This window comes from Nymphalis io, chromosome 26 (assembly GCF_905147045.1).
Source record: "Nymphalis io chromosome 26, ilAglIoxx1.1, whole genome shotgun sequence".
Taxonomy (NCBI): Eukaryota; Metazoa; Arthropoda; class Insecta; order Lepidoptera; family Nymphalidae; genus Nymphalis; species Nymphalis io.
Window position 1 is genome coordinate 2,857,257 of NC_065913.1, and position 24,330 is coordinate 2,881,586.

The 24,330-nt window shown below is 33.7% G+C and overlaps 2 protein-coding genes across 3 annotated transcripts; one reads left to right on the top strand and one right to left on the bottom strand.

The window, feature by feature from the left end:
- The first annotated feature begins 491 nt into the window (after window positions 1-491).
- LOC126778458 (zinc finger protein 271-like) lies at window positions 492-6,242 on the top strand. Its single transcript, XM_050502026.1, has 3 exons — window positions 492-830; window positions 1,128-1,715; window positions 3,411-6,242. The coding sequence occupies exons 2-3, from the start codon at window positions 1,242-1,244 to the stop codon at window positions 5,307-5,309; spliced, it is 2,373 nt and encodes a 790-aa protein (XP_050357983.1). The 5' UTR covers window positions 492-830; window positions 1,128-1,241; the 3' UTR covers window positions 5,310-6,242.
- An 82-nt stretch (window positions 6,243-6,324) lies between these two features.
- Window positions 6,325-23,959, bottom strand: LOC126778444 (neutral alpha-glucosidase AB). 2 transcript variants are annotated; one of them, XM_050501986.1, is made up of 20 exons: window positions 23,811-23,959; window positions 23,486-23,714; window positions 22,345-22,472; window positions 21,232-21,397; window positions 18,103-18,214; window positions 17,309-17,453; window positions 16,930-17,067; window positions 15,538-15,646; window positions 14,562-14,701; window positions 13,663-13,850; window positions 12,963-13,105; window positions 12,700-12,797; window positions 11,195-11,317; window positions 10,909-11,074; window positions 10,181-10,317; window positions 9,661-9,773; window positions 9,287-9,444; window positions 8,597-8,710; window positions 7,847-7,956; window positions 6,325-7,625 (listed from the first exon to the last, which is right to left on the bottom strand). In XM_050501986.1, exons 2-20 carry the CDS (start codon window positions 23,711-23,713, stop codon window positions 7,412-7,414), a joined length of 2,730 nt encoding a protein of 909 aa, XP_050357943.1. In that variant the 5' UTR covers window position 23,714; window positions 23,811-23,959; the 3' UTR covers window positions 6,325-7,411. The 2 variants fall into 2 exon arrangements, with proteins under 2 accessions (XP_050357943.1, XP_050357942.1); XM_050501985.1 differs by having other exon boundaries at window positions 21,190-21,397.
- Window positions 23,960-24,330: the final 371 nt, after the last annotated feature.

The following is a 24,330-nucleotide window of genomic DNA, read 5'->3' on the forward strand; positions in this document are numbered from 1 at the left end:
AATTTTGACATTATAATATTATAGTAACTAAATTCGAATAATATATATAAAGTGTTGTTTTTATTATTTCAGTTCAAAGCAAATGATTTCATGTAACATAATTTTTCATAAGGCTTGAACTAATTTTATAAAAAGCATTTATTTACAATTCTATTACTAAAATTTTAAATCTGGCTTTAATTAATAATATTTTATAACAATAAACATATTGTTAAAGACCAGAAAAAAATTCGAAAAATAATAATAAATAATATTATGTAATTGAAAAGAATTTTTTTTTAAACGACTAAGTTTTAACGTAATTTTGTTTATAGAAATACTTTGTTTTATTAAAATTTATTTATTTCTAGATAATTAAGTATTAAGTCTGTAAAAACTGCTGTATATATTTTAATTTACTTTGTAGAATAAGCTTTATTTTATTATGTTACATAGTGTTATCTAGAGCATAGCAATAAAGATCTATATGAATTAAAAAAGTAGTTGTCAAAATTAACATAACTTTGCAAAAAAATATGTTTACGTTGACTTTTATTTATTATGATAATAGTTTGTGAATATTTCAAAATTAAGAATAATTTTTACATTTAAAAATATTTCAAGTTAAGATTTCCTATAGTTCATTGTATATTTGTTGAAACCTAATTATATAGGTTCGAAAATAGTTGAATGCAGGAGTAATTAACCTCGACGTTAAAAAAAAATATTTCTTATTTCAATGGATTATTGGTTTATAGCAAAAGCAAAACCCAAAAAAACGGCTCAAAGTTGGTTCGATGCAACGGTTATAATGTACTACTTCGTACTATTTTGTGGTAACTTAAAGACAGGTATAATCACCTAATATATTTTAATTTTGTTATTAATTATTTACATATTTATTAAGTTGTAACTAGTGAATTGTTAATGACTTAGTCTTTATTCAACATGTAACAGAATTTAATTTTCAAAAACAAAGTAGTACATAATATTTTCTAAACTAAATGAACAAAACTAAAATATGATATAATATTATATTATATTTTATCAATTCTTGAAATCAAGAACAAAATGATAATTATTGCACCTAACGCAAATTTGTACACATTCTATTCAGATCTATATCTTATTTTTATTATTTTTAAAAGGAGTGCAGTAGAGAATAAAGAATACTTTAAAAATATTTAAAGGCATAATGGGAGTGTGCTGTACTCAAATGGCACTGCTAATTTAAAGGGAAAATAACAAATTGATATTTAAAAATGGAATTCCAAAATTCAATATCAAGTGAACTGGATTTAACTAATGAGATGGTAATATCTGATGATCTCAATATTAAAGAAGAAATAACCCATGAGATAACAGTTGATATAAAACCTGAAAATGATGACAGCGACAGCAATGACAATCCATTTGAAAACATTCAGGTTGAGATTAAACAGGAATTCATTACTCCAAACTCTCCGGATAAACTAGTTGAAATATCATCCATCACAGAGAAAAGAGAGGCTGACCTTCGACACACAGTAATGCAAATAGAAAATGAAATTAACGAGTTAATATTACCAAATACAGATGACAATATTAAAATGGAGAAGCAAGACGAGGTAATGGGTTATGAATATCCTAGTATTGACGATGGAAGCATGGACAGTGAAGAGGCACACGCATTGAACAATGTTGAAGCCTGTTTACAAGATGAAATTAACATAAAACCTGAAAATGATGCTTATGAGGTACAGTTTAAAATATTACTGGCTACTGTTTATATTCAATCTGGTCTATAAACTAAGTCAATGCAAAAAAAACCCATACAGATGAATTATGAATTATTTAGTTGATACATGATCCAAAAACAATTATAATCAATAAAACCAACAACTAAAAGAGTGTTCTTTATTGTCGAAACAAACAAATATTGATTGGGAAATAAATTAATTCACATAGAATAATATATATAGTTAATTTACAAATATTCCTATATACCTTTATAGTTCTTATGTAATCAGCCAGGTCATTTTATTCTCTTGTTTATTTTAAATATACTCTAATAAGATTCTTATCGGAAACACTTTTTTCCATGGTTTGTCGAGACTAGGTACACGGATTACTGGTAATAAGTAACTAGGATCCATTAATCAAAGATTTTGCAACTGAAATTACTCAATTGTGTACTAGTAGGATTGCCTTAAGCGAAGTCAAATGCACGTTCAATTCCACTATATTTTTTTTTGTATTATCTACTACATTTCTTTTTCATTTCGCAAAGTGTCCTTCAAAATAGTTATGATGAGTCAGCTGAGGATATTTTAATTGAGGTTTTGTTTGGTGTTATATAGTACGCTACACATATATTGTTTTTAATGTATTGAAAATTTACTTGAGTGACACATGTTTACTATTTATTATGCTATTACCATAGATAAACATGCATATGCTTTATTAACGATGATAATATGCCTCATCTGCTTTGAATTTGCTAAGGAAAATTGTGTAACATTTATTTCCTAACTAACCTTAATCTTGTTTAGTTTAAATATTGGTACCGTCTATGGATTGATTGATCATGTCACGTTAACTCTGCTGAAGCATTCTCATTTCCTCAACATGTATTTCTTTAATCATTGATTTTACAAAATCTGTCCTCACAACCCTATACCTATTGTAATAAACATGCATTGCACCTTCAGAGATTTCAACAATTGAACATGAAATATATTATCTTTACTGAATTGTTCTGTTATGTTTTCTATCACTTACCATGACAGATTTGTTATGTGCAAAAAAATATGTTTTACGAAAACATAATTAATACAATACAATTTGAACTTTTCTATTTTAATTTAAACTAAAAGGAACTGTAAAAAATAGAAACTTAGAGAAGCCATAAATAGCTTTATAGGTATGTATGGGGTAAGAGGTTAATCTGTTATTATGTGTTCCATAAACAGGTATTTGGTTACACTATGTATATATTATATGTCCGTAATCCGTAACAGCCTGTGAATGTCCCACTGCTGGGCTAAAGGCCTCCACTCCTCTTTTTGAGGAGAAGGTTTGGAGCTTATACCACCACGCTGCTCCAATGCGGGTTGGTGGAATTCACATATGGCAGAATTTCAGTGAAATTAGACACATGCAGGTTTCCTCACGATGTTTTCCTTCACCGTAAAGCACGAGATGAATCATAATCACAAATTAAGCACATGAAAATTCAGTGGTGCTTGCCCGGGTTTGAACCCACGATCATCGGTTAAGATTCACGCGTTCTTACCACAGGGCCATCTCGGCTTTTATATATATGTATGATATTCAAAATTTAAAGATTGTATTCATATGATTTTCCATGATGATAGTTTCCTTAATATTTTCTCAATATTTATTGTTGTTTATTTTCTATGCATTAATATTTATTATTTCAATCTTTCTAGGATACAACAAAAGAAGATTTTGACAAAATCATAAAGGAAGAAATGGATTTAACAGTAACGGAAACTCACTTAATATCAAACAAAGTAATCAACACAACATCAACTATCACAAATCCTCAAGATGGAGTGATACAGTCACAAACAACAAAAACATTAGTAATGGAAATTCATCCTATGGTTCAGGGCATCAATGTTTCATCATTGGGTAGAATGAATAATCCTGAAGAGATTTTACCAACTTCAACTCACAATGACGACAATCTCACAATGGAATATGATAATTTCCAACTAAACTCCATAACTGGCAATGTTTTATCATTAGAGCAGGAAGCATATGGGCTATTAAAAGCAGGTCGCTGTGATGTCAACGACAAGCCATTCAGCTGCAATAAATGTGATAAATCATATAAGAAATCGAAATATTTGAAGGAGCACATGCAAGTTCACAAGTCCATAGAGAATAGAGCAATGGGAATTATTAAAGGCCTCAAAACGAGAATGGAGAATATGAAGAAACGAATTTGTAATGATCTCAAGAAAGACGTAAATAAAGTTATAGATAAACATTCGTTTGAGAACAAGAAGGCACGAATGGAAAGATTAGAGAATCGATCGCGTATCAAGGAGGAGGTCGTTTTGAATATGAAGAAAGAAGGCTATGAGTGCACTTGTGGACAGATATTCAAACGAAAAACTAGAATGTTGTCGTGTTTACGATCTCACGATATATACGCGGACACGGAGTCCTGCTTTTCATGCATATCGTGCACCAAACAGTTCAAAGACAAACAGGAGTTAGCGCTACATCGTAAGCGGTTGCATCGCAAACGATTCCCCTGTAAATTTTGTCCAACAGACTACAGCACCAGAAAAGACTTATTCAAACACCTTCAAATACACCAAAAAGTTCAATTGATGGAGTACAAAGTTATATCGGAAGTTGTTAAAGGGAAACAGAAGCTTAAATGCTTTATGTGTTCCAAAACATTTTCGGAATTATCAGAATTAAAAATGCACGTGATGGAGGATCACGAAGAGCCGTATATTTGCCCGCATTGTAAAGGAACCTTTCCGAAAATTATCGATTTTGGAAATCACACGAAGACGTACCATCCAGAAGTTGAAGGACAATCCGTCTTGGATGTCCTTGAAGCGTTTTCAAAATTGGTGCAAGCTTGGAAATGCGAGGAGTGTAAATTACAGTTTCATGCGGCCGACAAATTTGCCATGCACCAGGTAGAGAAACATAGTCCGGATTTGAAATTAAAGGATCAGTTCCAGTGCTCCGATTGTCGAAGAGTTTTCGTAAGCCAAAAAGGTTTGACGTCTCACAGAAGAATTCATCACAACACGGGTAGCACAGAGGAAGCTGAGACCGTCGAGAAGGGTGTCATGTGCGTTGAATGTCGCAAGGTATGTAAGGATATGACCGCTCTTACGTCACACATGCGTCTTCATTCTCCAGAACGGAAGTATCCTTGTAAATTTTGCGATTTCCGTTTTTCGACCCCGGAGAAGAGAAAGATCCACGCTGAACTACACACGGGCGACATGAAGTACGTATGTTTTATATGCGAGTATCAGTGTAGTTCGGAGAATCGGTTGAAACAACACAAGATGTCCTTGAAACACGCGAACATGAAGGAGTTCCTGTTGACGGGCAAACCGCTGATCGAGGAACAGTCGACTTCGAAGGAAACGAGGCCTGAAGAAAAATACGTTAAAAAGAGGAAACAGAGTAAAAGCACGTCGTCTTTATCGAGTGATGAAGCGTCTTCGACGTGCGAAGTCTGCGGTGATAAGTTTCCAAGTGAAAAGAAAATGTTAGAACATAAACAATCTCACCCGTTCATTGAATTTCCCAACGACGACACGCCTACTAGGATATTTTTTAAGTAGTCACTCTTGCCATTCGGTTGTAGTTTAGTTTGCACTGTGGTTATACTCCATTTAACAAAGCGCTTGGACTATACATTTTCTGTGATCTGATTGGTTAATATAACTTATAAATTATCTCTTTACTCTAAAACTGATGAACCAATTTTAATGAATGATTTTAATCATTGTATAATCTTCTAGAAAAAAGATATTAGAGATATGTAAATTAAAACAATAACGATCGTATCGTATGTAGTACTAATTCTTCGCGGGCGAAGAGGTACATTTGGTTTATGTAAATTTTTAAATTATACTTGATAGGTTTTTGTAAATACAAAAACCAAAATATTATTTAATTACATACTAAAACTATTTATGTGTATATTTATTTTATAAATGTATAAACAAAAATAACTTATGTAAACCACTAAAGTGTGTAAAAGACCTTAATTTTCATATATTATGTTCTGTGTGCCCAGTGTGTTTATTTACTTATTCGATAGCGTCTTTCATTGGAATGTATGAAATTAAAACAGCGCCATCTAGTGACAATAATCGGAATTCCATACAAGTCGCGGTTGAAGTAAAAGCTATCGAAAATTAAAATAACTTTTTATAAGAAATATCTTTATATATTATTTTAATTTAAACAACGTTGTATTTTTCGTGCTTAATATTAATTTTGAAAAGAAGTACTTATGTTACATATTAAACAGCCTTATTCCTTGCTGCTATCAACATCAAGTCTACTTATATCTAAGCACAAGTGGATCGCAAAGGTATAACAAATGTTTTTATATCGCTGTATTAACTTCCACAATGAATAGCTTTAACAAATGGAGTGTAATTTATATATATATATATATATATAACTGTTTTAGGTATAGTTCGGCGTTTTTTTTGTGATTTGTGTTAAAAAGCTAGTCTGTTAACTCTACAAATGTAATTTTAATTGTTGAAATATCAGTGCCTCAATAATATAAGTTATTTACATGGCAATGTTAGGTAAAGGTGTTAATAAATAATAAAATGCAAATTTAAAATTGTATTTTTATTCTCTATTGTTATCACAAGACAATAAAAATTAACATTTTGACTGAAGTTATCGTTCGAAAATAAAATCTGTTTCAGAAGTTATTAATTCGTCTATTTCGTAACCAAGATTCCATTTCGTAACAAATATTTAATATTGTACAAGTTTTTTAAACACATACGCGAAATAATACAACATTGTATTTGAACTGAAGTGTTGAAAAATGAAAATCCTTAGCAATTTTAAAAATGTTTCATTGAAAAAAAACATATAGCATACACGAAATAGTACACCAGTCTAGTTGGAAATTAAATCGTAACATTAAACACTGGTAATAAATAAGTTAAATGTTACATCATATAAAAAACCTTATAATTTTTTAATATTGCTAATTATTATTATAAAAAGATAACATTTTTCCCCGTGTCCTATGCCTCAATGTTTCAATACTCTTCGATTTTCTTTACCAATTATTTTGTACACAAATAGTGACAGAGAAAAATTAATATTTACTTTTCTCTGTCTCTTTCTAACAATGAAATCGCAATTCGGACATTTGATTGATTTTACTATTGTATTTTATATTGAAATTTTTGTTCTAAACTAACCAAGTCGAAATACCATTATGATAAATTAATATATTAGTATAACGACTCCTAAACTCGATATGATTCTATGAAATACCTCACTTAAAGTCACTTATAGTAAATAACCCTTAATTTAATATTCTATGTTGATAAAGAAGTGTTACGTTTTAACTTCACATTCAGTAAAGGTACTTGTCGAACACGATAGTAATCATAATTGTATTTCAACATTATTTCAATCGTTCGCCGGCTTAAAATGAAACAATATTTTTATATTAACGCAATAATTTTAATTAAATTATGATTAAGTGTTTTCGACAATTACCTAACCTCTTCGGATTGACTTATATAAAAATGATACATCGTTGACATATAAAATGAATTGTATATCCGCTTTTAATTATAAATGTATTAATGAATTGTATAAAATTGTGACAATAAATGATTTTCTCTCTTTATTTAAAAGTATTAGCTAGAACACACGTCTCGAACATACTGTATAACTAATATGTGAAGTTTATCTCCCAGGGCGACGCCATCGACGCGGTTGGCTTGCGTATGACGAGCACGTCGTTACCTCTATGGAGGGTCATTTGGAGGGGGATCTGCTTACCGCCCTGGGACAGCTTGGCAGCTTTTGGGGCGTTTTTAATGCCCGCGATTACGATACGCTCCACCCATGATCTGGTCGGGTAGCTTGCTTCTTCGTATACGAATCTGTTAATATATAAAAACTTGAATACATGCTCATATTAATTATAAATGGCGTTAAAAACGAGTCTGTAAACGAAAAAATAAATAAAATTAATTCTAAATGGTTCAAGTCACTAATAAAGCTAGCCGATATATAAAGTTCATAAATAAGGCACGTATATATCAAACTTGTAATTGTATGTTAAACTTTATAAAATGTTATATAAGTATCAAATAATACTCACGAATACTTCATAGCAGAGGGCTCGTATGTGATCTTGGCGTAAATAAACTTATTTGATTTGTATTCGTAGGTCTCGCCATCGTCTATGTACAGCGAACCCTCCGCCTTGCCCTGTAATATAAATTTACAATTTATTATTTATCCACACTAGGCATGCGTCTGATATATCAAAACGAATTCAAAATCCGATTTCAAACACAAATCGATTCGTATCGATTTCACAAACTAAAAATCCGATTTCAAAAATCGACCCAGCCGAACCAAACGCCGACGATCTATAGATCGATACCACTAAAACATTTAGAATCGACAAATAAAATCAGTGCATATATCACCAAACGAATTGTGTATGGTATCCAAACGCAAACCGAAGGTTGCGCAATATGAAATTCGCTTTCTCTTTTTCTAACCAATTGGAATAAAGCTGAATAAAAAGGATAGCGCGAATTTTGTGATTCGGATTTCGATTTGTTTGTTCTGCTACGGAAATCTATTACATAATCATCGAACTTATTATTAAGTACTTAAAGACTATATTTGCCTGAGCGCAAGCGATTTGGTGAGGCAAGGCGTTACCGAAATCGGATTTTGAAATCGATTTGTAAATCTGAAATCGGATAAATATCAGTTTGTAATTAAATAACCTTTATAAGTTCGTGGACCCGTTACGGGGATATCAATTGCCGTTAGCGTATCGTTACCGTCCCCCATAAGTGTACCTCCTCACACTAGTGTTGGTTGTATTACTGACCTGCTTGTCCAGCGCCACAACGAGCGTGTAAGGGTCGTGTGCCATGAGGGCTGACGAGCGTCGCACTCGCTCTTTACGCGGCACTATACTTCCTCCACGCTGGTACACAGGCACCTGAACACACACACACACACACGTTAATGTGACTGTCGATTGAATATTTCAATATTCAATAATTACAATTGTTTAACAGACATAAATAATATTAAAGATCGACGTAGTTTTTTGGGCGTATACAATTTTATTTATTAGTTATATATTAATTGAAACATATGTTATGATTTTATAATGTTAATGTGACAAAACAAAAACCTCTGTCACTGGCACAATAGAAAATGTTTTTTTTTCATTTCTTCGTTTTTATTATATATTTACAACGTGTAAAAACTTTTGCAATAATAATATCCTGGGACATTTTTCACACACGGTCATCTGATCCCAAATTAAGCAGAGCTTATACTATGGAACCAGACAACTGATATACTACATATAGTACTTTTCTTTTGTAAATACATACTTATATACATAATTACACCCAGACTCAGGACAAACAGCTATGTTCAGGCACACAAATATCTATCCTGGGTGGGAATCGAACCCACAACTTTCGGCGTGAATGGCAAGCATCCACTAACCACGCCAACCGGCACAATGAATTAGGTTTAAGAGAGTTTGTAAAATTTAACTCACTTTGGCAATATTAACATCGACGTTCATATACCCGTTGGCGGGGTATGACTGGTACGAGTCGACGTCGTACCACACGGTGTGCGATTCCTTCCCCGGCAGGTACACTTTGACACTCGTCACTGCCGCTTCCAGCACTGGACGGACTAGCAGCTTGTCACCTTACAACGATAAGATAAAATTATAATATTAATTAATGTCCCCTTGATAAATCTCGATTAAGTACTGTTCAACTGCGCCGGAGACAATATTGTATCACTTTGATATAGCGTTGGGACTCTTGCGAAGAGATAACAGGAGCAAGATACACCTTGAGAAGAGGTAAGTTCCCGTGCGTCTTGTTCGTGACAGAGAAAAAAGATTTCAAGTATAGTTACCCAATAAGTATGTGTTGTCGATGGTGAATGTTTCTTCCTCCCGAGGGAACTCCTGGAACAGTGGTCTCATGACTGGCAGCCAATCGATTGAGTGCTCGTAGAATAAAGTGTACCTGAAATACAATATAAATGTGATTAAATAAATGTGAAAATACGAATAAATTAAATCGTTTAATTTTTTTAAATTAAATAAATTCTAATAATATAAAAATAATATAAAATTCATTCTAAATAAAGCATATATGTATTTTATGGTCTAACAAAACATAATAATAATATGTAATACTAAGAATTAAAGTACTAGGATATCAGAAGTCTAGTTGAGCAGACAAATTTAAATCTTTCGTTTATTTATTAATTCTGTCTAAAGTACTTGTATATCAGTCCCTTTCCTTCATCGATCGTGTCTAAGGAGTAAAGGACTAGGATATCAGGAGCGAATAGAGCATACAAATCTAAATGTCTCTTTCCTTCACAGATCGTGTCTACGTAAAGTACTAGGCAATCAGAAGTGTCGTACCAGAAGTCGAGCAGCGCGTACCGGCGGCGCACGGCGTCCCGGATGCGCGCCGTGGTGGCGCCGTCGTACAGCCACGGCTCGCGCCGCTTCGTCTCGATGTGCGAGTGCGCGCGGAAGAACGCCTGGTACGCGCCTGCCTGCGAGTCGCATTCTTATTATTATGGGTTTACTAAGAGTTTTATGATATTTAGGTTCGCCGATTTTGTTAATTTTTTTTTTACAATTAATAGGCCAGCGTTTGACCGTTGACTTGCCTGATGTTATGCATCGACACGGTCTAGGATGTAGCACGCTTGCCTATAAGAAACCTGTTTACTCTGGATTTGAAGACACCAACGTTGTACCTATCAGGAAATACGGACTCTGGCAAAGCATTCCACAGATTCGCTGTGCGAATGATGAAAGTGGATTTAAAGCGCTTCGTACGTAAGCGGGGAATTTCCACTGTGTACCTATGGCGCTTTGGTCGCGTTTGCCTGACCGTTCGATAATAAATGTTAATACATCCCTCTTTCCAATCTCTTACTGTATGCCTGATTTCAATATAAATAATTTATCGTTAATAATACAAACATCGATTCCACGTTTCTGACATTATAAAATGTCAATGTGGTGACCCAGTGTCACAAATTAATTAATAAAAAATTAAATTATTAAATTTACTTAAATATTTCAATATCCAGACGTCATATCCAGACGGAAGATGATTGTGAAAATGCAAACCGTACCTGATACCATCTGGTCATCAGCTCAGCCTCGGGGTACTTGAAGAAGCCTCCTACGTCTGAGCCACAGAAGCTGACTCCAGAGACCGCAAGAGATATGCACATGGGGACGGAAGCTTGCAGGAAGCCCCACTCTGCTGCATTGTCTCCAGTCCACACTGCTGCATATCTATGGAATAGATTTGATTAAATCATAGAATCATAATAATGAAAATGGCATGTAAAATCTAAGTTAAACGCGGTTGAAACCGTGGAGCAGAGCTGTTCATCAATCATATCAATAACTCACCGCTGAGTACCAGCGAAGACGGCTCTGGTGAGAATGAAGGGTCGGTACTGTCCGTCTGATCGGTCCAGCATGCCCTGGTGTGTTCCGCTGATGTGTCGGAGGCCGTTCTCGTTGTGGACGTGTCTGCGGGAAGATCATGTATTCAGAACTTCAAATCGAAAATAGTTGATTGAAGACAGTAAAAAATTGAAAGTCTTAATATATAGTTATTTTAATTATACATCAATACATATTATAAAACAAGTCCTCTGCAGCATCTATTTGTCTCTTTGCCTGAAAGCGATAAACTCAAAAACTACCGAACGAATTATCATACGGTTTTCACCAATGAATGGAGTGATTCATTAGGAAGATTTAGATGTTTAATAAAGGTTTTTGAAAAATTGACTGAAATACGAAGATATATGTTGTAGATGTCGGAAAAATCATGGCAACTGGAAACTGTATTTATGGGTGCCGCGTATGTATTTAGAGTTATATGCATTACGGCATTAATAATAAATAATTAGATCATTGTTCGTGCCCGTGCGTGCCGGAACGGGTTGCTAGTTTATCATTCGAAACGTAACCAATGCATTTTATATATTTGCAGTTTATGCTATTTTACAATAAATTAAAACAAATTTAATTGTTAGCATATAAATTAATACAGTTAATTTTCTGTATTCCCTATTTTTAACATTTAATTATTGAAACATCACCGTACCCACGCTTAGTCACAACAAATAAAATAGTTTATATATTTTTTTTATAGTATATCTAGGCTGATGAGCATATGGGCCACCTGATGGTATGTGGTCACCAACGCCCAGATATTGTCATTAAGAAATTTTAACCATCGCTTACATCGCCACTTTATTCAATAATTTGCCTGCAGATACAAAAAAATTGTTCGAGCACGCCTGCTTTTAAATCAAAGTTACAAAGTTTTCTTTCTAAAAATATTTACGATTAAAACAACACACATTTCAAAAAACATACACATTTTACTTACACACCCACGCGCACATGCACACACTCACACACACACACACATATGACACCAAAAAACATCATTAAGGAATAAAAATCTGCTTTTTTTATTAATTATTTTTTGTTCTTTTTGTTGTTACTTTCGAGAATCTCCATTTCTTTCTCTGGTCATTGATTTGCACTGTATTTTATCATAACATTACATTTGTCAATAAGATTAATACGATACGATTAGATTGTCTACCCCTTTTTACTGTGTGAAATTTATTAAATTGCTCTTTAAGTGAACGGTAAGTTCTTTGAGTAATAATAAAGATCTTTAAACTGAATGCGCCACCAACCTTGGGAACTAAGATGTTATATCCCATGTGCCTGTAATTACACTAGCTCACTCACCCTTTAAACCGGAACACAACAATACCAAGTACTGCTGTTTTGCGGTAGAATATCTGATGAGTGGGTGGTACCTACCCAGACGTGCTTGCACAAAGTCCTACCACCAGTGAAATAAATGTATGGCAATAAATCATTACCTGTGTTCCCAGAATGAAGCGAGGCCATCCTGTCCGTCTTGAGGGGCTTTGTAATGGCGGCAGTCTTTGGGCATTGTGATTTCGGGTCCGTTGAATACCTACAAAAATATTTTATTGGAAAAATGCTATATCAACCAAGCAATAGGATTATGTTAAGAGAATCTATCAGTCTTATCAGCATAAAGAACCCAAAACCAAGAACCATATGGTAATGGTTTTCCACTTTTATTTGACAAATATTTGTTAATTATAATGATACATACACTTGGCTCATTCATGTCATTCCAGATGTAAACATCTTTGCTGGTACCGGGGAAGTTTTCGAACTTGAACCTCTCAGCGTAGTACTTTGTGACCTCCGGGTTGAAGAAGTCCAGGTATGAGGAAGAACCAGGCCAGCACCAACCTTGGGTCAAATGGTTAGTTAGAACTAGCTGTTATAATTAAATTCATACCATATCCTGCATGGAAATCAATGGAATAACAGTTTTTTGTATTATATATTTAAATTTATAATAGGCATAGTTGCATATTTACTATACATAATTTTTTTAAACAAACAGACATAACTGCCTGTACATGTCCCACTGCAGGGCTAAAGGCCTCCTCTCCCTTTTGAGGAGAAGGTTTGGAGCTTATTCTACCACGCTGCTCCAATGCGGATTGTTGGAATACACTTGTGGCAGAATTTCAGTGAAATTAGACACATGCAAATTCAGTTAAGCTCATGAAAATTCAGTGGTGCTTGCCCGGGTTTGAACCCACGATCATCGGTTAAGATTCACTCGTTCTTACCACTGGGCCAGTTCGGCTCTTAAAACAAACAGATTAACGAGAAAATAAATATTATCAAACAAATTTTTGCTTCAATTTTTTTTTAACATACAGATCGCATACTTCATATTTATACAGTATTTTGGTTTTAACAGAATAATAATAAATAATAAGCGGTTTACTGATTACCTTCGTAGTCCTTTCCATCTTTATCCTTGACATACAGTCCCTGTTCGGTCGCATCTTCGTGCACGAAGTAGCCAGCCTCCCTCTTGATGTGGGGGTCGATGATGACGATCAGCTTCCTTCCCTTGGCAGTGAGATTGGCCACCATGTCCGCGGGGTGGGGGAACTTTTCCATGTCCCATGTGAAATATCTATAACACGTGACAAAATCAAATTTATTTCTGTAGACGTTTCGTGAAATTTCTTTTAAAGTAAAGTAAGTAAGTATGTAAATTTTAACCGAAAATAGAGAATGCTGTTGTTTTCCTTAATTAAATAAATAAATATTTGTCTGTAATTAATAGCTCACTCGCAACAAGGCGAATAATCTACAGGAGAAAAAGTCGTGTATGTGTGTGCGCACATGGCCTGCGGGGATGTGGTTCGTTATACACGTATGGGTTTGGGCGTTCGGGCGCTGTCTGCTACGAGACAGTGTATTTGCTGGTGTTTACGTTTGGTTTCACGCGTGCTTGTGTATGTTGTAAAAAGAGCGTGTGTAAGTGTGTGCGAGGCGTTATATAAAATAATATGAGCCACCTGATGGTAAATGGTCACCAATGCCCATAGACATTGGAATTGTAAGAAATGTGAATCGCTTACATCGGCAATGCGCCGCCAACCTTGGGAACTAAGATGTTATGTCCCTTGTGCCTGTAATTTCACTGGCTCACTCACCCTTCAAACCGGAACACAACAATACCAAGTACTGCTGTTTTGCGGTATAATACCTGATGGTACCAAGCCAGACGAGCTTGCACAAAGCCCTACCACCAGTGAAGGTGTGCGAGTGTGCCGTCGGCGGCGCGTGTGTTCGCGCGTGTCGTGTCGTGTGTTAACGAGTGCGCGGACGGCGAACTAACTTCTTGCGGTCGGTGTACTCGATGTCGAGCCAGAGCGCGTCGGCGGGGATGTCGTGCGCGTCGAAGCCGTCGTCCACGGCGCGCACGTCGGCCTCGTCCACGTAGTTCCAGCGCGACTGGTGGTACGCCAGCGAGAACCTCTGCACACACAGACACACATCGTGAGCGAATATATGCCAACATTCATGTACTACAGATTTATTCAAATTAGACATTAAAGACGCTGACGATACATATTATGATAAAAATTTAATTTGATATGATTCAGAAAACTATATGTTATTAATATTCCTTAAGGTAGAATTTACTATAGATCCGATGGCAGCTTTACATTTTACGATTAAAGAGTCCTTGCCTACCTATCCCTTATCTGAATAAAGTATATTTTCGTTTGTATATTTAAAAACATTGCGAGAAAACCTCCTTATGTCGGTGTAAAACTGGCGACGGCGTCTTACGAGTGTGAAATAAACTCCTTACTTTCTCATTATAATGAGATCTTTGTCCAGCATTGAATATCACTATAGAAGATTCTAATAACAAGAGTAAAGATAAAACAACTTTTATCTTGAATTGAGATGACGCCATTGGTCGACACCTAAATAATTTGTGTTTTTTGTGAAAAAAATATGTTTTGAATGTCGACAAAGTTGTTATCGGAACTTTTGTTTAGTAGATTAATTAAGAAATTTTTGGAGTGCATAGTAGAGCTATCAAATAGCTATAAACAAATCGCGTGGAATATGTAAATCTAAGCTTTACTGTTAACTACTGTTAAGGTTACTGTTTAAGGTTGCTGTTTACCTTTACTCGTCTTGCCATTGGAATATACAAACAATTTATTTACTAAAAAATATTACAGTTTAATTTAAGCTATAAAAGACGAACAAAATAAATTTATGAAACTTCCATATTTGCAAAATGACTTTGGCAAAAATTTTAATTGACAATTATAAGATATGTATTATATGCTTACGGGTGGTAGCGGTGCGACTCCGGTGATCGAGCTGTACTGGCGGAACACGTCAGCGGGTTTGTCTCCGAGGAACACGAACACGTCGATGACACCCGCCTCACTCATAAACCTGCACACAGACACCACTTACTTTATTTACAGTACAGTAACAGCCCGTAAATGTCCCCACTGCTGGGCTAAGGCATCCACTCCCTTTTTGAGGAGAAGGTTTGTAGCTTATTTCACCACGCTGCTCCAATGCGGATTGGTGAAATACACATGTGGCAGAATTTCGATGAAATTAGACACATGTAGGTTTCCTCACGACGTTTTCCTTCACCGAAAAGCACGAGTTGAATTATAAACAGAAATTAAGCACATGAAAATTCAGAGGTGCTTGCCCGGGTCAGAACCCACGTTCATCGGTTCGTTCGTACCACTGGGCCTCGACTGAGCCAGTGTAATTACTTTATTTATATACATATTATAGAATATTCACTAAATTATATCACAGATTAAAAAATAAAAATCAATTTTAGAAAGGTTAATAAAATAATTAATTAAGATGCTCTGGAGTTTTATTGATTTTTGTGATTATATAAATTAATTAAAAAACAAGTTAGTCAAAAAAACAAAAAAATTAAAGAAAGGAAATTTTTATGTTGAATATAAACAGATATTCAGGAAACATAATATTATTAAACTAAAGAATAATAATAAAAAATGGCAACAAAAAAATAAAAGCTATGTATTCGTAGACATGAAAAATTAGTGTTACCAGTAACTTTGGTTTCTTTTAATATTTTTTTGTATACAGTGTGCATTTTAGTGGGTCGGATAGAAGGCCCTATTATTATAAATTATCAGCATGGGTCCTTAGCATGTGTCTAGGACTCACATCACACTGTTTTAATTGATTTCAGTTTATTTTGAAACACTTAATTTATTCATTGTATACAAAATATAATATTTTATAGTCTGTATTGAAAGATCAAACTGAGCTTATCGTTGGCCCTTGTATTTAATTAACGTTTACGTTGCATGTAATTTTTTACTATAGAACGGCCAGGCAAACGCGACCAAAGCGCCATAGGTACACAGTGGAAATTCCCCGCGTACGTACGAAGCGCTTTGAATCTACATTCATCATTCGCACTGCGAAACTATGGAATGCTTTGCCTGAGTCCGTATTTCCTGATAGGTACAACGTTGGTGTCTTCAAATCCAGAGTGAACAGGTTTCTTATAGGCAAGCGTGCTACACCCTAGACCGTGTCGATGCTTAAGATCAGGCAAGTCAACGGTCAAACGCTTGTCTATTAAGTGTAAAAAAAAACATAAAATCAACAATCAATAAACGATACAATGGTGTTAGAGAGATGGTAATTGGTGAGGATTGAGACGCGGCAGTCACCTGGCATCGACTCGGCGCTGGTGTCCGCCGGTCACGAGGTTGACGAGCGACGACACGACAGTCGCGTCGGCGTAGTTGACGACGTCCACCCACGTCTCCGCTGAGTTGTGCCAGAACACGCCCGCACTGCGCTTCACTCTGCGGACAAATTATAATAATCATCTTTACTTTTAACGCAATTTTTATTTATTATATATATATTACTAGTTTTCGGCCGCCAATGTCCTTTCTTGTAGTTCGAGCTTGCTTCATACAAAATATCATCAAAATTGGTTCAGTTGTTTAGCCGTTAAAGCGCGACAAACAGACAGAGTTACTTTCGCATTTATAATATTAGTATAAATATAATATTTGTTTAATTAATGCTGGGTGAACTCACCCATGAGAGTAGAGGACCGGGATGGCTCCGTATATAGCCATCCTGCTGTCGAGCTCGTATTCGAAGACGTCCAAGTTGTACAGCCTGTAGGGTTCACCTGATGTTGTCGTCCTCAGGTGGAAATTATCTGTATGCTCTGGGATACCTGGAAGTGCAGAATACATACTTTTATTTTAAAAATAAACTTAACTTTTAGAGTTATATTGCAAGCCTGATAGGTAGCCCCCACTAATCAGATAATCATTACCATCAAATGACCCATCAATCCATTTGCATTCCTATTTTATATTTGGTATATATTTTTTATACTCATATTGAGTATTTTTTACATATTACTTTAAATTAATGTTTGTTTTCTCTAAAAGGAGTATGTGTAAATTTTTGTGTAAAACAATTATAATAACACAATTGACAATTGTTTTCGAAGGTAACTCAGATAAAACACTTATAAAGACAAGGAAAAACTCATGTTATTTTAAAATTTAAGGGATAAATAAAAACAACTATTAAAATATTTAAAGTTACTCTATGATTGTAAACATAAATAGTTTAACTGTCTCAAAGATATCCTTAAAACAGATAACAATTGAAAAACAAAAGAAAAGCGTACTTATAAGTTATAAGTACATATACTAAAATGCATTTACAAATACACACACAATATACACAGCGCGGAAATGCGGCCTGCATTATGGGCAGCTTTGTATTTTGCGGAAAAATCGGGAGGCTTTATTTTTAATTATAATAATAATAATAGAAAAAAAAATAACAAATCTCCATCAAATATTCCATACCATAAACATGGTCAGCGTCCGGAAATGCGATATCCAGCGAAATGGCCTCGTTGCCTCGCGGTTTGCTATCGTGGTGAGACTTGAAATTTTCGCTCCAAGCACCTTCTTCCTCCTGAAAACGAAAATCTATTTTGAGATATTTATTATGGTAAATCCATTGTGTAATTTTATTTTTAATTTTATAGAGATTTTAGGTTAAATGTTTCAGATTGAAATTGAGATCTTATCTCGGCTTTCTTGCCTTATGTTGTTTGTTATGTAATGCATATATGTCCAAATGTAACATTGTATTTTGTACATAACATATTATTTGATCATCCATAGGAAATCTTAATACGTCACCAAAAGCTGAGTATGCCTATGATTATTTTCTATATATGTATGTTTCTTGACTGGTGGAAGAACTTTGTGCAAGCTCGTCTGGGTAGGTACCACCCACTCATCAGATATTCCACCGCAAAATAGCAGTACTTGGTATTATTGTGTTCCGGTTTGAAGGGTGAGTGAGCCAGCGTAATTACAGGCACAAGGGACATAACATCTTAGTTCCCACGGTTGGTGGCGCATTGACCACTTACCATCAGGTGGCCCATATGCTCGTCCGCCTTCCTAGTCTATAAAAAATTGTACATAATTCATATATATTATACATAAACAAAGGGTATAAATCTGGTTATAACTAGTTTTACTGTACTATATTACATACATGGGTGATAATTAACGTTCGAACTAATGACCTCACGTAGACTATTAATTAAATATAAATAAACCATAATTACTAATCGTTAACCTTATAAATGCATTTGAGCAAAATTAAACTATATCACAAATGTCATAAAGTTCATTTTAATAACGCATAACTTTTATCTTATTATTTCTTACAATTTATTCAAATCGGGCTTTGTTACGAAGTAAATAAATATAATAACTTTGTTTTTTAAACATTATTAGACGTATTACGTTATTATATTAATGTGTATAGAAAATATTTTGTTGTTATATAATTTTTAGTAAATATAAAATCTATAATAAATATTGCACTTTAATTTTGAGAGTGTAATGTCATCAGTTGTATTGTTTTAAGTGCCTGTTGTGTTTTTTTTTAAATTAATTTTGTGAAAATGCCGATGATATATTGTACACAAATAAATTTCTTATTATTTCTTTTTCACGCTAAACTTATACGTGGATGTTCATAATTATTTATGGTAAAGTTTATATATGTGTCCTTGTCACTCATATAATAACTGAAAGCTTTTAAATAAATTGACTGAAGCTAAATCTCTCGAGAACTGATTCATCAAAATAACTTTTTAAAACGGCAATATCTGGGTGATAGAACAGAGTGAAATTATTAGTTCGACTCGTATTAGTAAACTACTTTAGATAAACCATGAATGCTATCAGTCACGTATTGAGATAAATCATTAGTGCGTTGACATTAGGCCCGTCGTGAGTTAGAAATGTATGACCTGACATCGATTTTTTACGTCTTTGTAAGTTAACAAAAAGATATATAAACGTTTTCGTCGAAACGTTTTTGTTAAAAAAAAAACCATATTGGATATTAACGAACATGAAATAAAAAAAAAACGCCAGTTTTGATAACAACCCCTAATAAATTCGAGAATATTCCAAAATGTTCGATAGATGTCGTGGCCTATAAACGGAGGGTTGGTTTACTGGTCGCGAAACATTGAATACTTTACCACTAGATGTCACTTTGCCGAAAGTGAACATTTCTGAATCGCGCTGGCTAGATTTTCGCCCACGGGATGACCCTTCAACATAGGTTATTTCTAAATGGCTCATTTCAAAAGCGCAATGATGAAAGTGGGGCAACATTGGCCAGAACGTGAGGCGGACGACGGCCCAGCCGTCAGTCCTCGATGATCGTTCACCTCTCACCATTCACAGACCATCAAGGTGGTTTGGGTATGAGGTGTTGTTGCCGTCTGAGCGACTTTTTTAACCCCTTTTTAAAAAACTTAAAACAGCACGTAACGTCTTCGTGCTAATTAGTTATTATATTAATGTTTAATTAAAATTGTTTAAGCATAGTAGAGCAATAAAAAAAACAATTCGTGTTCGTCTATATGTCAGCATTATTTACCAAATTATTTAGTTAAACTAAAGCTGTAAATGTCTATCTGCGGCTAAGGGCTCTTTTTGAGAGAAGATTGTATCTTATTCCGCAACACTGTTCTAAAACGGATTGGCGGATATACGCTTAGTAGATTATCGCCCGACACATGCAGTTTTCCTCACGACGTTATCATTCACCACAGAGTATATTCCACTAGAAGTTATCAGATTTTTTATATTGTCGTCAAATCCAGCTTCTTAGCAGCTCTTAGTTTAGACAAAGACAGTGTTTACACTCTCGTGTCTCGGATAGCTTGTGAATGCCAAATCCCTCTACAGCTGTGACGACATTTCGTCTATTTGTACACCACCACCAGTGCACCAGCTTTTTAACATCATCTGCGCAGGAGACTTACCATTACAATAAGCATAACATAAATAGACATAAACGATCAAACATTTTAACCACACCAACCTTGCCGAATATATTTCACAATCAAAATTTTTTTGCTAAACAAATACACGAATCCTCATAAATCCAATAGTCAAATGTCATTGAAGTTTTTACCGATAATAAGAAAATAGTGGCGATTCTGCAAGAACACTCTCAAAACTCATTGCAGAAAACGGCCTTGACATGCCAGAAAATGATATGCGACATTAACCATAATGATATTAACATTTCAAGACACACAAACACGCATGGAGTTGTCAACATTTCACGGCTGAGTAAAGAAGTGAGTTCATACAGAATTGTACTCCTGATTGAGTGTTAATAAATAATTAGTCTTTTGTTAAGTCATATTTATTATAGATATTTGACAATTTACGTCTGCAGTATTCAGTTTTTAATATAAAATATTAAGAGGAATGCGTACGTACTTCCATATTATATTTTGAAATATTTAAATTAAGTTCAAACTTTGACTGACAGCAAAACTTATAGCTTGATTGGAGTTTGATATTACAAAACATAAAAAGACAAACAAAAGCAAAACTCACGACTTCCCCGTCATCATCATCACCGATCTTCTCTCTCCTCACCCTCAAAGGCTCCACAACAAGCTGGCTGTTGTCATTCAATATCACAGCTGTTTCACCATTCAAGTCCAGGAATTCGATTTTAAGGGGTTCGGATGTGATGATTACTTTGTGGCCTTGCTCGTTGATCAATTCCAGCTTATCGTTTATATTCGATACTAACTTTAATCTGGAAAAATAGAAATAAATTAGACCAGTAATTCCATATAATATAAAAAACTTATCACAGTATAATATAAAAAACTTATCACAGTGATAGTTATACGTCTATATGCAAGTAGTAGGTTACGAAACTTTTTTTTCTTGCTGAAAAACTACCAAGCACGACAGAATACCCACTGAGAAACCAATATTACCTTCTCTGTTTATTTGGGGACCGCACAGGATCGTTTTGGCATTCTACCATATCATCCCAAAGGTAATATATAAACTGGATAGTTTTTTTATATATGATAGAAAATTTATCTCTGACAATTATTCCAATAAACTATTTCCCCATAATTGTCCTTTCATCTTAAAGTCTACCCAAGCTTGTAGCTTATTCTAAAACACTGCTTCAATGCAATATGTTTCGAGATTTTTATTATAATATAACAATAATGTATTTTGCCATCAATTGGACTAAAGTTATGCTACAATTCCCCCCTTAAAATAGGGGCTACATTTTCTTGTATATTTTATGTTGAAATATATAATAAATATTTGTAGTATAAGAAACAATTTATCTAGAAAGTTCATCAAAAATATAATAAAATTTTCTTTTAAATAGGGAGCGATGTATGTTGCAGATGTTGATATTTCCATGTCTATAAAAACATCTGAACTTCACGAAAATATTTTCTCTACTAGCTATTGAATTTATATAATCCTGTATATTTAATTTAACTTATTATATACTAGTTATTAAAGTTTCTGTCTAGGTATTGTATTTTAATTAACGGTACAGATGAAAAACAACAAGTCAATTCAAACAAGTTAATCAAGCTGGAAAGGTGTGAATTAAGTAATGGCATTAATGAGTCATTGTGATGAAAGTTGAATTATTTTAAGAAATCAGACTAGCAGTGCAGCATTCGAGTATTAAAGTAAAAAGTGGATGGAATATCAAAAGCTTACCCATCTGCAAAAGGCTCCCCATCCATCGCTAGTTCCGGTCGGTACCGAGGGTACAAAGGATCTGCTTCATCTAATTCCACACGGAATGTTCCATCCGCAAAAGCAGTCAGTTTCAATGCATAATGCCACTGGAACAAAGTATCTAATAGAGTTTTCATTCATTTTCCTACATTTTTAAGAACATTTTCTAAACATCTTAAATAGGACATTTATTGTGCAGCATAGTATCAAATATAGATTATTTGTGAATAAGTCACAACCTATTTCAATCACAGCAGATGTAAAGACAAATAAACAAGTTTTGAGACATTTATTTGCGTTAATAATATCATTGGTTAAAGTCTTAAACAACTATGGTATTCATTATGGATTCATAACAAAACAGCATTTAGAATATGAGCAAATTATTATCACAATATTGGAATTATATAAAAGTGAATAATTAAATACAAATAAATAGTTAAGTAGAACCGCCTAGTATTATAAATAGAGATTTAATATCTAGAACAATTTGTAGTGCATAAAATAACAATAATTAGCAAATCATATGTAGTATGTATATCTATGGTTGGTATGTCTTTAACTTCTATTACAATATAGCATAAGTTGAACTGCATTATAGAAATATATTTCAAAATAATTAGATACATGTATTTTTAAAACTTTGCTTCTTATTAGACAATGATAATGACTAATATCTAACCAGTGAGATAATAAATTAATTTAATAATTGATTAACAATTCATTTCGATTGGAGATAATAATATTTAAAGCTGCAGTTCCACAATTACTTATAAAAGTTCACAATTGAAAATTGTCGTTCTTGATTATTAATGAATTTATAAATATAATTTAAATTATGAAAATAAGACATTTTAACAACATTCATACTGTAGTTTATTTTAATATGGACCTGGCATAGAAATACATTTGTTTCTTTAGAATATATTTGACATATACTGTAGCATATACTTTACTAAAATTAAATTAGCATGTAAATGTATCAATTAAATTTTTTGTAACACGAAAATTACCATACATTAAATTCAATGAAGCAATAAGTAATAAAGTAATCACAAGTCAATAAATTATTCTGAATTACCTCTTTTTTTTTATTTTTTTTAAAGGTAATAAAACTTACCATTACATGTTTCTTTTCTCCTTCAGTGTCCACGGTAACGACTTCAGCCGAAAAAACATTTCCGTGTACAATAACGGTGTCTAAATTTAGGGAATACTGAGATTTCTCTGGCTTAAAAGGCCGAAGGCGCTTACAAAACCCTGACTGATCGCATGTCTTGAAGTTATTCTTATCAACGCATAAACTACTGCTTATAGTTAAGGCCAGAAGAAGACAGAGTGCCTTCATCCTAAAAAAAGTAATATTTACACGTTAAATTTGATAATAATGCCACACAAAGACCGGTCTTTGAAATGGTTAAGTTACATTGAATTATAGGGCATACCTGACGTCAAATAAATATATTCTTTTTTTAAATATGTTATAGTATTTTTAAGATTTTATTTTACAATAACATTGCACTGTGGGGGTGAAATTGTATTAGTTATAGCTTAAAATTGCACTAAACGCACGCCTGCGTTACGTGGAGGAATTCCGTTTGACAATTTTCATATCACAAAAAATTAGGCAAGTGTTGCTATTATAATTGAAATAAATATATTGTTAGGTATTAAGTTACTTGTTACTAAAATTATACTATTGTAGAAATATAATTTATTTAATGATTTTAAAATATATACATATGATATACCCCAATAAATCAAACAAAAAATAATATATTTCACGAGCTTTCTTGGAATATACGCATTGTTTTATATGATATGTAAGGATACAAGATTTTTATGCTCAGATTTTGCAAATGTTGAGCTCAAAAGTTAAATAGTTATAAGTTTTCGTTTCGTTTATATAAATATAAAAGTTGCAACTATTTAACTGGTACGAAGTTTTTTTTATTTATTTATACG

What these genes read in the sequence shown, in the direction of transcription:
- LOC126778458 (XM_050502026.1), top strand. Translation starts at nt 1,242, where the DNA reads ATGGAATTCCAAAATTCAATATCAAGTGAACTGGATTTAACTAATGAG. An exon ending in CTGAAAATGATGCTTATGAG is followed by an intron (nt 1,716 to 3,410) that starts GTACAGTTTAAA and finishes CAATCTTTCTAG; the next exon opens with GATACAACAAAAGAAGATTT.
- LOC126778444 (XM_050501985.1), bottom strand. Translation starts at nt 23,713, where the DNA reads ATGAAGGCACTCTGTCTTCTTCTGGCCTTAACTATAAGCAGTAGTTTA. An exon ending in ATGACATGAATGAGCCAAGT is followed by an intron (nt 12,798 to 12,962) that starts GTATGTATCATT and finishes ATATTTTTGTAG; the next exon opens with GTATTCAACGGACCCGAAAT. An exon ending in TGATGACCAGATGGTATCAG is followed by an intron (nt 10,318 to 10,908) that starts GTACGGTTTGCA and finishes TGCGACTCGCAG; the next exon opens with GCAGGCGCGTACCAGGCGTT.